The 12,750-nt window shown below is 42.2% G+C and overlaps 1 protein-coding gene across 2 annotated transcripts in view; it reads right to left on the bottom strand.

The window, feature by feature from the left end:
* Positions 1–5,685: 5,685 nt before the first annotated feature.
* The window catches only part of PLK4 (polo like kinase 4), a 30,384-nt gene continuing 23,319 nt past the window's right edge, over positions 5,686–12,750 (bottom strand). For both annotated transcript variants that reach the window (XM_072624582.1, XM_072624583.1), the window contains exons 10-16: positions 11,240–11,389; positions 9,564–9,697; positions 9,387–9,478; positions 9,065–9,212; positions 8,038–8,178; positions 7,331–7,437; positions 5,686–6,355 (exon numbers count right to left, since the gene is read on the bottom strand). In XM_072624582.1, the coding sequence (XP_072480683.1) occupies positions 6,253–6,355; positions 7,331–7,437; positions 8,038–8,178; positions 9,065–9,212; positions 9,387–9,478; positions 9,564–9,697; positions 11,240–11,389 (875 nt within the window). In that variant the 3' untranslated portion in view covers positions 5,686–6,252. The remainder of the gene's footprint in view (positions 6,356–7,330; positions 7,438–8,037; positions 8,179–9,064; positions 9,213–9,386; positions 9,479–9,563; positions 9,698–11,239; positions 11,390–12,750) is intronic.

Genomic DNA, 12,750 nt, shown 5'->3' on the forward strand with positions numbered 1-12,750 from the left:
GATGATCTTAGCTTGCGTGGATTTAATTACCATCTGCTGATGAGTCTCACATCTCTTTCCTGCCCACCTCCATTCTGGCTGTCCAGTGGACACCTTGAACACAATGTCCAAAATGGAACACATCTTTTCTTCTAATTCTCCTTCCCTCTGACTCTTAAGGCAGTGCCAGCCTAGTCCCTCAGGCTTGAAATGTAGGAGTCATCCCGGATTCCTCATCTCTTGCCCCCCATATCTAGGCTGTTGCCAAGGCCCACCTATTTCACCTCAGCAGTATCTCTCCAACATACCCACTTCTGTCCTCTGACACTGCCACCCTTTGGTGCAGACTCCTCACCTCACACCTGAACTGTTGCAGTAGCTGCTAAGTGTCTGCCTGCCTCAGCTCCCCTCTTCATCCTCCATTCAGCCATCACAGGTTCCTAAAGTCCAGGGCCCATGATGCACGTCCCCACTCAGTAAACTCCAAGTGACTCCTTATGGCCTCTAGGACCAAATACAAAATGAGTCCTTTGTAACTCTCCCCCTCCTACCTTTACTATCGTCTTGTTGAGGTCAGATTTGGGAGAGTGTTTCAGGTGTGAAAGAATCCCTTAGATTTCTCTTTTAGCCACCAGGAGGGAGCTTTATGGACAGAAGCATGTAAACCTTTAACTGTAATAAAAGGTTTTGATATTTTGGAGAACCAGACTCATAGACAGAAAGCTATACAGCCGGTAAATGTTCAGGAGGATCATGTCATTTTAGGTTTTTTTATGGAGGTTGAAGATTAAGGACAGGATAAGGAAGAATTCTGTGACCCAGGACGAGGGAGATGGTCGACAGGAAAAGGACAGGAGGACATAGGATGAGGGAGACAAGCAATTCTTCTGGTACAAGTTCAGGAGTTCTATGGTATTGCATCATAAGGGGAAAAGGACCCTCAGGTTACAGAATGAGCCCCCATCAGTGGAGGCCTCACAAAGTACTGGAAAAGCAATCCTTGATATTCTTTTTAATCACTATGTGGATCCACTTCCCTCTTCCACCTTACTCTCCCACATGCCATCTGATCCGGTGATACCCGCCTCCTGCTTGGTCTCTGAACTAGACCTTCCATCTTTGGCTCTGGGCCTTTTCTCCAGCTGTCTCCCACATCTGGAACACTGGCTTCCTTCAGGTCCCAGCTTCAGTGTCAATCCTACCTACGGGAAGCCTTCAACCTTGTCGATCTGAGTGCCTTCCCATTTATCCTGCGCTGTAGTCTTGATGGGGAGCTCCCTGAGGGCAGGGACTGTCTTTTGACTCTTTTTGTGTCCCCAGTGCTTGGCCCAGAGCCTGGCACACAGTAGGCCCTTAATGAATGTTTACTGACTGAGTTGGGAGATGATGTCCAGTAGGAGGCACAACATTGTTGGCCAGTGTCCCTGGATTGAAGAGCCCGCGGAGGAGACTAGAGTGTAAGAAGACTGGGAAAGTAGGAAGGACCAGCTTGTGGCGGGCTTTGGATCCTGAGCTCCTGGGGAGTCACTGATGTTTACGTTGTAGGGTCTGACAGGGTCCAGCTTGCACTTTAGGAACATGGCTTTGGTTGCTGAATGGAGAAGACTGGAGAGAAGCAGGGAAAGAGACTATAAATAGTCCAGGTGGGAGATGACAAGACAGGACCTGCACCAGAGTGGGGTCCAGGTCAGAGGAGGACAGGGGGCCTGGAGGAGAGAGGGCTTGGATCTGGTGGTTTAAAGGGAGGAGTCGAGGACGGCACCGGGTTACCAGTGAGCCTGGGTGACTGGGAGTTTGCTGATCCCTGCTGCTGTAATAGGGAAATCGGAGAAGGGAGAATGTGGGGAGAAAGAATAACTTGTGTTTGGGACATGTTGAGTTTGAGATGTCCCGTTCAAGATGTCTGTTAAGCAGGGGAAGACTGCAGGTCAGCAGAGAGGTCAGGCCTGGATAATCCATCTGCATGGAACCCTCTGGAGCTGAAGAGATCAAGTGAAATAGCCCAGAGGGAGAAGAGGAGAGGGTCATGAAAGACCTCTGGGTGGAATGATTGCAATGGCCCCTAATTCCCGCTTCTGATAGCCCCTCTCAACAAAGCTTCCGCATTAGTGTTCCTAAAACATAGATCTGATCCTGTTACTTCAGCCTGGCATTGAAAGCCTAAGTGAGTTAATTCTTTCCAGTACCGTTCCCTGCTCCCTCCCACCCCCCATTAATCTATTCCATGTGATCTGCCCACCTTTTCCACTTTCCTTGTCCCACTGTGCAGCCTCCATGGCCCCACCTCATGTCCACTACTCAGAATCTCTGGCTTACTTGCAGCCAGGCTAGCATAGACCACTCTCTATGCCAAGCCTTTCTTGATCCATGAGTCTGGCTTGGCGCATTTCAAGGGGGCAGAGAAATGGACATGGTTTTTCATTCATCCAGGCAGAGCTTCTTAAACTTTTTTCCACCCGCAACTCCTTCAGTGCTTCTTAAACTTTGGGTCATGACCCCATATGGGTAATCCCAATGGGGTCGTGAAGAGTCAGATATGACTGAACAACCAAACAAGACAGCTCCTTTCACCAGTCCAAATCAGGACCTGCTCTGCTGCTTTTCATGGTATTTCCAGAAGCCACTGAGAAACTGGAGCAAATGCTGGAGGAGGGTCCCATGGGCAGACTGTATGGGTCTTTGTGACTCCCAGGCCACCACTCCGTCCTCTCTGCCAGTGATGTCAAATGCAAATAAAGGAGGTACTGTCAAATGAGATAATGTCTGTGAGTGTTTAGCACAGTGCCTGGCACACAATTCAATGATTATTTCCTTCCTCCCCAAATAGAAAGGGAGGCAGCATTCTGTACACGAGGATCCATATTGACCTGGTTTTAAAACGTAAAGTTATCTGATGTCTACTTTTAAAAATATTTCTCAATTATATTTTGTTCTGGTCAGCGGCTCTCGTTTGTGTTTTTGACACCTGCACTAAAGGTGGAGTCATGCCACTTCTCACCGTATGGGGCCATTCATTCATTCTCTACTTACTGGACATATAAGTTGGTTAGTGTTTTTTGTTCACTTTTCTGTTACAAATACATTTAGGAAACACAGTGGTGCTCCTCATTTGGAAAATGGCTAAACAGATTATGTATATTAATATTATTTTACTGTTTTGTTGTTCAGGTGTGTCTGATTCTTTGTGACACCATTTTGCATTTTCTTGGCAAAAATACTGGAGTGGTTGGTTTGCCACTTCCTTCTCCAGCTCATTTTACAGATGAGGAAACTGAGGCAAATGGGGTTAAGTGACTTGCCCAGGATTACACAGCTAGTAAGTGTCTGAGGCTGGATTTGAACTCAGGAAGATGGGTCTTCCTGACTCCAGGCCCAGTGCTTTAGCGACCCCATTGTTGTACTCTTAAGAAATGACAAATGAATTCAGGGAACTGAGTACCTTTAGAGGTCTACTCCAGGCCAAGGAGCAGAAGAATTGCTGCTTTTTTTTTATTATTATTAATTTTTAGTTTTCAACATTCACTTCCATAAGACAGAGTTCTCAATTATCTCCCCTTCCCTCCCCTCCCGACTCCCCAAGATGGCGTGCAATCTGATATAGGCTGTACTTACACATTCACATTAAACATATTTTCACATTAGTCATGGTTAAAGAGGACTTCAAACCAATGGGAGGAACCAAAAGAAAGAAGAAACGAACGACAGGAAAGGGAGAGCGAACAGTCTGCTTCCATCTGATTCCGACTCCCAAGGCCTTTCTCTGGCTGGGGATTTTCCCTCATGAGTCTTTTGGAGGGAATCGCTGCTTCTTAATAGAGAAACAGACCTGATTTGGTCAAACAGCTCAGTGAAGAAAGCGGAGCCTGCACAGCAACACACATGACGCCAGTCACATCCCTGGAAACAACTCACAAGCATCCAATCTCAGATTACAGGCCATGGTCACTCTCAGTTTAGAATTAGAGTTGAATGAAATAAGCTGCCTTTTCATTGAAGTGAGTTCAAATCTGGCTTTAGACACTGTCTGTCTGGGCAAGTCACTTAACCCTGTTTGCCTCAGTTTCCTTATCTGTAAAATAAGCTGGAGAAGGAAGTAGAAAACCACTCCAGTATATCTTTCCCAAGAACATCCCCAATGGGTCCCAAAGAGTTAGATATGACTGAAAAGTGACCAAACAGCAAAGTGGAATTAGTAAAACATTACCACCAACTCTAGGTAGGATTCATTGTGTATTCTCAGATTTATTTATCTCTGAGATAATTAATAGTTTATTGTCCTGTCAGAAATGGACCAGCAGTGCCTGGTTTCCCAACGGTCATAGCAAGATTAAATCCCATTCCTTTTTAGAGTATGATTTTTGCCATTCTCATGACTGTCTTTTTCATTTCTCAGGTCGTGTAATCTGAGTATCTTTTCACGGGGTTGCATCTTTCTCACAAGTGTTTTTTGTTCCATGCAGGACTCTAGTTTTTGAAATATAAATCTGTTGGGACTGGAAGCTCAATTCCGTGTGGACGGTCTCGGGCAGGTAAAAGTGGGACTTCTAAATCTTAGAGTCTTACGAGGCCCTCCATGAACAGCGGGGGTTCGAGAAGGTCAGACCGAGCTAGCTCGGCTAGCTCGGGTATTTCCGCCTCTCCCCCGGAGATACCTGATGGGTGGAGTCTCCCTGCCCTCGAGGTCGTCCCGGATTGGAGCACACCTAGTTACCTAACAGCATGGTATTGAGATGCAAACTGTGTGGCTGAAGATTAAGTAGGATTGAGGAAGCCAGAAAGCTCTCTCTTAGCACGTGTGGAGCCAAAGAGAAAAGTAGGGCTCCGCTTCTTTTCTTTCCTCTCTCCTCCCCCTCTCTCCCCGCTTGTACTTCTACTTCCAATCCCTTAAGCTTAGCCTCCTTAGGAAATCTCCCCCTCTTCCTCCTAAGGAAGACCCCCCTGCATTTGTAACCCGGACCCTGGAATAAAGCTCAACCCCTGTTCGACTCTGGAACGTCCTTTCTCTCATATGTGCATCCGGCGTGGCCAGCCGAAGACCTGGGACAGGTAGGAAAGACTCGGGTAGCCCAATACAGGCCTCTAGGCTTGGCATAAATCAAGTCCTATAATTGGAAAAGGCCTCATCCAACCTACAGGAATCTAAGTCCCTGACAAATGTTCCTGCAACCCCCGTGTGAGCCTCTCTAGGAAAACACTACGCCCTGTCTTTGCCCCAGAAAACACTGTGTGTGCCCACAGCTTCAAGGATGATGAGGAGACTCAAAGCAATAAACTCAAAGGCGTTTACTTTCTAGCGGTGGTTTAGACTCAGCTAACAGAGAAACCTAACGAGGAGTCATCTCTGGGGTGGAACAGCTGCAGAAAACTGCAGAGAAAGTGGGGCTTGAAGTGGACACAAGGCAGGCCCGGAGGTACCTTGGGAAAGGGACAAGTGAGGCAACTGTCAGGCAACCAGGAAGAACACGGAACAATGTCCTACTATACATTCAGAATTCAGAACTCTCCAAATCCTTAATGCTGGAAGCAAGTGTCTCTTTAACTCTGCTCTTTCTGTTAAATTCCACAGATGACTGAGATGTTAATGAGTGGAAATTGTTACATTAAGAGAAAAAGTCCAAAGAATAGCTTTTGTTTTTCTATTTTCATGTTGGTTGCGGTCCATAAAATCCTTTAGTTTAAAACAGAAAACATATACACACACAAAACCATCGTTAAATACACTGCTTTATAGACATGGGTTAAAAATATTACGTACAGAGCGCTTCATTTTAAAGGCCTGCAATAAAATTATTGTAACCTGACATGTCAAATGAAATGAACCAGGGCTGGAACACTCTTAACACTGCATTTATTGGCTTTTTTTTTTTTAAACAAAATGCTTTTGTAGGAATGTTTCATTAGAAACTGGGTGCTACAAAAATAAAGCTATAAACAAGTATACAATTTTACATTAGTTATAACATATATACAAATTATGTACATGTTTAAAAATTTTAAAACCACATTTTCCATGATTCCCAACATGCCTGAGAAAGGAATAACACAAAGAAGTTGCCCCGCTGCCCCCCATCCTCCACATCTAGACTATGCACGCTTCCACTTCACAACACACACATAAATACAGAGACATACTGGGGGGAAGGGGGCTTCAAGGAATTGTCTAAGAAATGGGCCCCTTCTGACTTTGTAGCCTGCTGCAGTCATATTAAAATCCTCTTCGGCAAAGGTTGCCTGGAGTGGCTGTACTGGAATCATCCAAAACAACTCTATTCGTCAGTGAGGACCAGGAGCTGGATTAGCAAACATCAGCAGGACGGAAGGCAGATGCTGTACTTTCTCCATGACGTATTCTGGTAACTTTTCATTTTCCCCATACCTAGGTAAGGCAGGAAAGGCGGAGAAAAGACGATGTCACTATCTCAGCCCGATAATCAGAACCATAAACTGAAAGCGATCACGTCGTCTTTCTGATTCTATTACAAAAAGGCATGAATGAGGAAGACACACAAAGACTACTATTATACAGTACAAACAAGTCACATTTCTGTGGTTTCCTTTCTCTACAGACCTGATACACTTCGGTGGTGGGTTGTGTTTTTCTCACGTTCTCATTTGGGAGGAGGGTCAGCATAGGGGCTGCAGAGTAGGGGATGGAGGGAAAGACGGCAGATCTTGGCAGATCAAATGCTTTTTAAAAAAATCCTACTGGTTTTTTGGGCCAAGAATGTGATTATGGTACCAGGTAAACACAAGATGCCACACATCTGCTAGTCATCCAGAAAGGCTGTAAATTTCATAGGCTTATGAGATTACCTCTCTCTAGGGATACCAATAGATCTATGTAAGGGACAATTAGCTAATGAGATATTACTACATATGCGTCATTCAGTACAAAGCCTCCTAAATATTTTCTAGGAATGGTGACTTCCACAGCAGAAATGTGCTTCAAGTTTTGCTTACCACCAAAATGCAATTTTCTTCCAGTTAACAATATAATTTAAAACTTGAGAAAAGGAAAGCCGGTTTTCTGCCATTTCTGTACTCTTCTCAAACACACTGGGGAGAAGCCCAGTTTCTCCCAGATGGAAACTTGCAGGCAGTACTTGAATTCACAAAATCCTGACTACAAACTATTTCCTCTCTTGGAAAAGAGCACATTTATCTAAATCTTCATGCCTGACTAGAGAATTACAATATTGGAAAGCAATCAGGTCAACTCCTGAATCAGGATCACTATGTCTGGATTTTATTTTCAACCTCTCAAGTACAAAATTTTAAACCTGATCTGTCAATTCTGGTAAACACGGTAACTGAAAAGAATCTAGAGCTGAGCAGCAGCTCAGTGACTCACCTGCTCGTCTGGCCATTTGGTGTCGTGTAACTGATGTAGGGCACTCCGGCCTGAACCACCAACTGGGATCTATCATTAAACTGAACGCAAACAGCTCCACTGGTTAACTGGGAACAAGTGTTCAATGTTATTCAGTACACAAGACCTTTAGGATTATGCTTACATCTCTGATAATGGTGTTTAGCAGTACAGCTGGATGTGAATAGAGCAGAAAAACACAGCACCCAGGTGACAAGAAAGAGAAATCCCACAAAGATGTCTGTGTGAATGTTCTCCTCTCCTGAAGGTTACTCCTCAGATCAGGGGACTTTGAATTTTAAAAAGTCAAGGCCAAAGACTAATCTATATCCAGGATCCTTAGAATTCTAGAAGACTGAAAAAGGATAGAAGTAAAGACCTTTTTTTCACTCTGTCCTCTTACATTTACAATATTTAACATGCTAGGTGAAACAGAAAGGATTTTAGTAAGGTAGTAGTTGGGATATGTGTGAACCAAAAACACAGTGAACTTCTTAATACTATTTCTAATTCTGCAAGGAAAAAAAAAAGTACCATTTCTCACAAAGACAATGTCAGAAGGACTTAATCTTAGGGGAAAAGAGTATTTTTCAATAAAGTATGTAATTATAATGTGGAGCCAAAAAGAAATTTATAATACTGAGAAAAAAATATTTTAAAAATAATTTTCTTCCTGGATAACTGCTCACCTGTGTAGCCCAACCAATATTTTTCACAAAAACAGATTTCAGAAACTGGGCTGATTTTGGAAGACAATCCTTTGAGCTAGTGGAAGAGCCTTGTGTTTCAGGCCCAGCAGCTGCTAACCCAGAGCCTTCATATGGAACAATCTAGAAACAGGTAAAAGACTGCTGTTACTATTTATGTAATATAATAACAAATACACACTCTTCAGCCATCATAGAGACCTGGTGGGTCTTTATTAACTTAAAGCCATTTCAGCACAATTTTCTAAGGCTACTGGAAACTCCAAACATCAGACAATGTTGCAACCACAATGGTTGCATGACCAGCCAAGGAACAAGATAGCTGCCACATTTTTGCTTCAGGATAAGTTCTTCAAACTGGCTGTATATTCTGACACGTCAGGCACGTCATTTTGTGCCAGAAGACTTAAGTAACTGGTATCAGGGCAAGTATCTGAATATTTTCATTGTTCACTGAATCTGTCAGAAGCTCTACGCTTGCAGAACAGAAATGTCCCTGACTTTTAAAGGCATAATTTATAAACGGAAGACCTCCGATGAACTGAGAACTGAATGGGAAACTAGTGGCCTTAATGTTAACATTTTTCTTTCGTTTCACACCTAATTATTCAATAAAAGCTTAAACAAAACGGTATCAAAGTTAAATACTCCTTCGTAAAAGATCGCTGCCGTTCCATTTCCACATGGTGCGCTGGCGAATGCTTAGCTCTCCAGGGAAATGTGCACACAACACACTTTTCAACTGAATCTGCATTCTTTACCTTGTCTGTCACTTTCTTCAACGTAAACAGTCAGCAGTACAGTCACTGAAGCCCTGCTTTGTGCTGTCTGATTTCTGAGGTGTTGATGCTCCCACTGGAAACTTCAGGAGCCCCTGTGAGCTGGTCCCAGCATAGCTCTGGTGGTAGCCACTGGTTTTTAAAACGACGATCAGTCATGCTGACGACATACTGTCAGTAAGTTTGCCATGCTTGCTGTTCTCATGTTGTACAATATAAGACTGACTTACCGAAGGGTTACCACTAGGTGCCTGGTTTGAAGATGCCGAGGCGCTCACTATCCCCATATGTAAAGATGCCATATCTTTCACCAAAGAATTTGGATCCATGCAAGTCGGAGGAGCCACAATCTGGGGGGAACTCAGGTTGCTTGGCTTTCTGAAGAGAAAGAAAGAGTTTTCCAAGTAAACATTTCTCCCCAAAAAAACCTTTGCTCCCCTGAAAAATTAAACTGTCAACTACTTTTCTGAGAAATGGACCTTTTTTGCTCAGTTAACTTAAAAGAACATTTTTAGCCAATGAGGGCTTATCATTTTGTAAAACTGCACATACCTTCCAATGATGACAGGAAAGAAGGGAACATTTCCCATCTGAGCTTCTTCCACTGAAATAACAGTCTCCAGCGCGAGGCAAACACGATGTATCTGTTTAAAAACAGAACTTTGGTCACAACTTCATTAATGCTAAGAATGAGGTTACAAAGGTATAAACACACAAGCAGATTCGTACCTCATTAGCATGATCTACATAGACTTTTATTTCTTCTTTCAAGTTATCAACCTCAGTTTCTCCTTTCAAAGTGTATGATTTCCCAGATTTTTCAATCACGTTAACTAAGTCTTCTGTTCTGTGTATTTTTGCTCCTGAAAGAATAAACCTTTTCAAGCTACTTTTCAAAGAATTACAAGATAGTTTTCATTGAAAGATTGCATACAATTTCGCCCTCAGGAAAACACATCATTTATTTCTGGCTGGTCAGACCGTTAAACTCCCCATATCTTACTATCCATTTTTTCCGACAGACACCTCCAATCATATTTGGATGCCCCATGGTAGTGAGCTTATGAACCTGCCAAGTACCAAGAGCCATGCCGGCAGAGTTCAAATTCTGCCCAGTCTTGGTAAGGGAGCCTTTCAACACAGGTCCACTTAGTACTGTATGCATGTCATCCAAACAAACATTATCCTAGGGAAGTCTGGAGACAGAGACTAAAGGGAACTCCCAGGTGAGGAAACTTCCTCTACCAATGCCAGCTGGCAACTTCATTTTAAAGAATAGTCTAGAGCCATGGTATAAAACTCAAATAGAAACGGATTCCTACAGGCAACATACTGACTTTGAAAACCACAAATTAACACTACACATACTATGCTTTTTATTTATTTTGTCAAACATTTCTCTATTACATTTTCCTCTGGCTCCCCCTAAACTCAGGAGTTCTGCAAGAGCCGGGCAGCTTCAATACCTCTGGTCTACAAAACACAGAACTGACTCATCTTGCCCAGGGCCATGTGGCCAAAAGTGCAGAGACAGTCATGGCCAAAATGGAAGTGAGGTGATCAATTTTTCAGGGCCAGCACCTCTCCCAAACTGTTGATTAGAGGGGCTGCTATCTGCATCACCCATAAAACTGCCTCTCTTCTAAGCACTGCTGTGCATACATAGCTACCTGTTCCTACTCTGTAGAAGACAGGTCACCTCAAATGACAGACTTGGTCTGTGAAAGATATCTGTTAAGATCCCTGTACAAAGTTTTTTGAAAGAAAAGACCACAATGAGACTTAAACTGAATGAAATGCAAACAAAAACACTGAGGAAAATTTTAAAATGTATTTTAAAAACATTTTACTCTGACCACACTTAATAGATCTGACTTTTTTCTATTTGCAGTTATCCTTTCTATATCAAGAGAATTAGAGGCACCGCACCCCCATGATCTAGAAAGTTCATATAACATGTTTTGGCCCTTCCTTTGTCCCAGAGGAGTCTGAATTTTTTCTTTTTTTAAATGGAGTGTTTACATCACCTTAGTGTAAAATTTGGGTTGATATTATATACCATACATATTTTATGCATTTCTGAGTTTCTAAACTTTTCCTGTGTCATCTAAAGCTTTTACAAAACTCCTCCAAAATTCCCATTTAGTTTCTAATGCCAACCCTTGATACATCAAAACCATGATGGGGAAAATTGTGATGTGAAAGAGGTAACTGTATTTTAAAATTAAAAGCAAAAACTGGGCCTTCATTTACCTCTCTCATTCCAAGTGCCAATAAATACCACCAGACACAGCTTGGCACGTTTGGTACGAGCTGAATGTCCGATAACAAACTGCATTACAATAGAGTTCCCCCATATTTCATAACATAATAAACAGTATCATTACTTTTGAGTGAGTGCTTACCGTCATAAAACCAAACTTCAAAATCAGCATGAGGGGAATTTTCCATCAAAATGCATTTAGCGTATTTTGAAAAAAAAGTGATTTTGGGTGTTTTTGATCTTACGAGCTGTACAAATCTGGAAGCATACTGGTATTTTCTCCAGTATTTTTCTGCAAGGACAAAAGGGAGAAGAAAGAAATATCACTGGGAGACATCTCAATGGCATGAAAACGAGCATCTGCAAATGTCCTGCAGTTGCACAATCCTTCCTGCTACTCTTTAAACATCCAAGGTCAGAGGTCAGTCCACGTGCCGCATCAACAGAAATTTTCTGTTACACAAAACATTCCTAAGTCCACTTATATGAAACAAGGTGAAATACTGCAGAGTGCGGTAAAATTCCAAAGCAGCTAATGAGCTGGCAGTCTTTTGAGTGTCAAAGGTAATGTGGAATCTGTATTATGAAATTCTACTATTTTTAAAGAATACATCCTTAAATCAACTTTTATATTGCAGATTAGAAGGTGCTGAGCTGAGGATCATTTAAACAATGCATTGCATGATCCCCAGAAAATGTGTGTCCCCCAATCTGGGACAGCTCCAATTATTAGGAAATTCCTTCTTTGGGTTGACACGGCTCCCTATAACTTCCTCCCCCCTTAATCTCAGTTCTGCTCGGGCCAAGGAAATAGACCTAAGTCCTCACAAAAAGAAAGCAAACTCATGCCCCAAAGTCTCTTCTTTTTTAGACTAAACATTCCCTAATTTTTCCAACAGATTTTGTGTGGCAGCTTCTGGTCTTTTCAATAAATCTATCAATAAATCTCAGTTTGGAGAAGTTAACTAGAAAAGGTTAAAAGATAAAATCTGAAAATCAGAAAAGATAAAATCTGACTCTTGAGCACTGAAAAGGAACATTATTCAAACACTGAAATTGAGAGCCTATTATTATTAGTTAATAGTTAAGTGACCTTCATGTAACAGAAAAATACTGAGTATGAGAAATATGGTAAGAAGCAAATTTCTTCAAATCCCTTGACCTGAACTGGTTATGATAAAAATTAGCCATAGGCACACAATATGATGATATATGTGTGCATAAAACCACTGTAAATATAAAACTTATTTTAAAAATATATGTATGTATATGTACACACCCATTTCAAAAACAAGTTTTACTGGTAAGTTTTTTAAAAATGGGGGTCATTTTCAGATACACTATTCTCCAGTAATGAATCCACCTTTATAATACAGGAAAAGTTAAGCATAATCAAGCAACACCATGAACCTGGTTGACAGTGTGTGTAATGCTCTCCGTTTAGCAAGAAAGGGAGGCAAGTGGCAATCCCTTTAGAATCAGTTTTTAATTAGTGAAAAAACAATGAAAACAAAGATCTCCACCAACAGAAGTGAAACAGATACAACATGTATCCTTAGGCGTGACCCAGCCATGTCTGTCTTTGTCGCTCTCCTCTCTCTGCCTGAGCCTGGCATTCACGAGAAACCCGAGTTCAAATACTACCGGACAGTG

Source organism: Notamacropus eugenii, chromosome 7 (genome assembly GCF_028372415.1).
Source record: "Notamacropus eugenii isolate mMacEug1 chromosome 7, mMacEug1.pri_v2, whole genome shotgun sequence".
In the NCBI taxonomy this organism is placed as follows: domain Eukaryota; kingdom Metazoa; phylum Chordata; class Mammalia; order Diprotodontia; family Macropodidae; genus Notamacropus; species Notamacropus eugenii.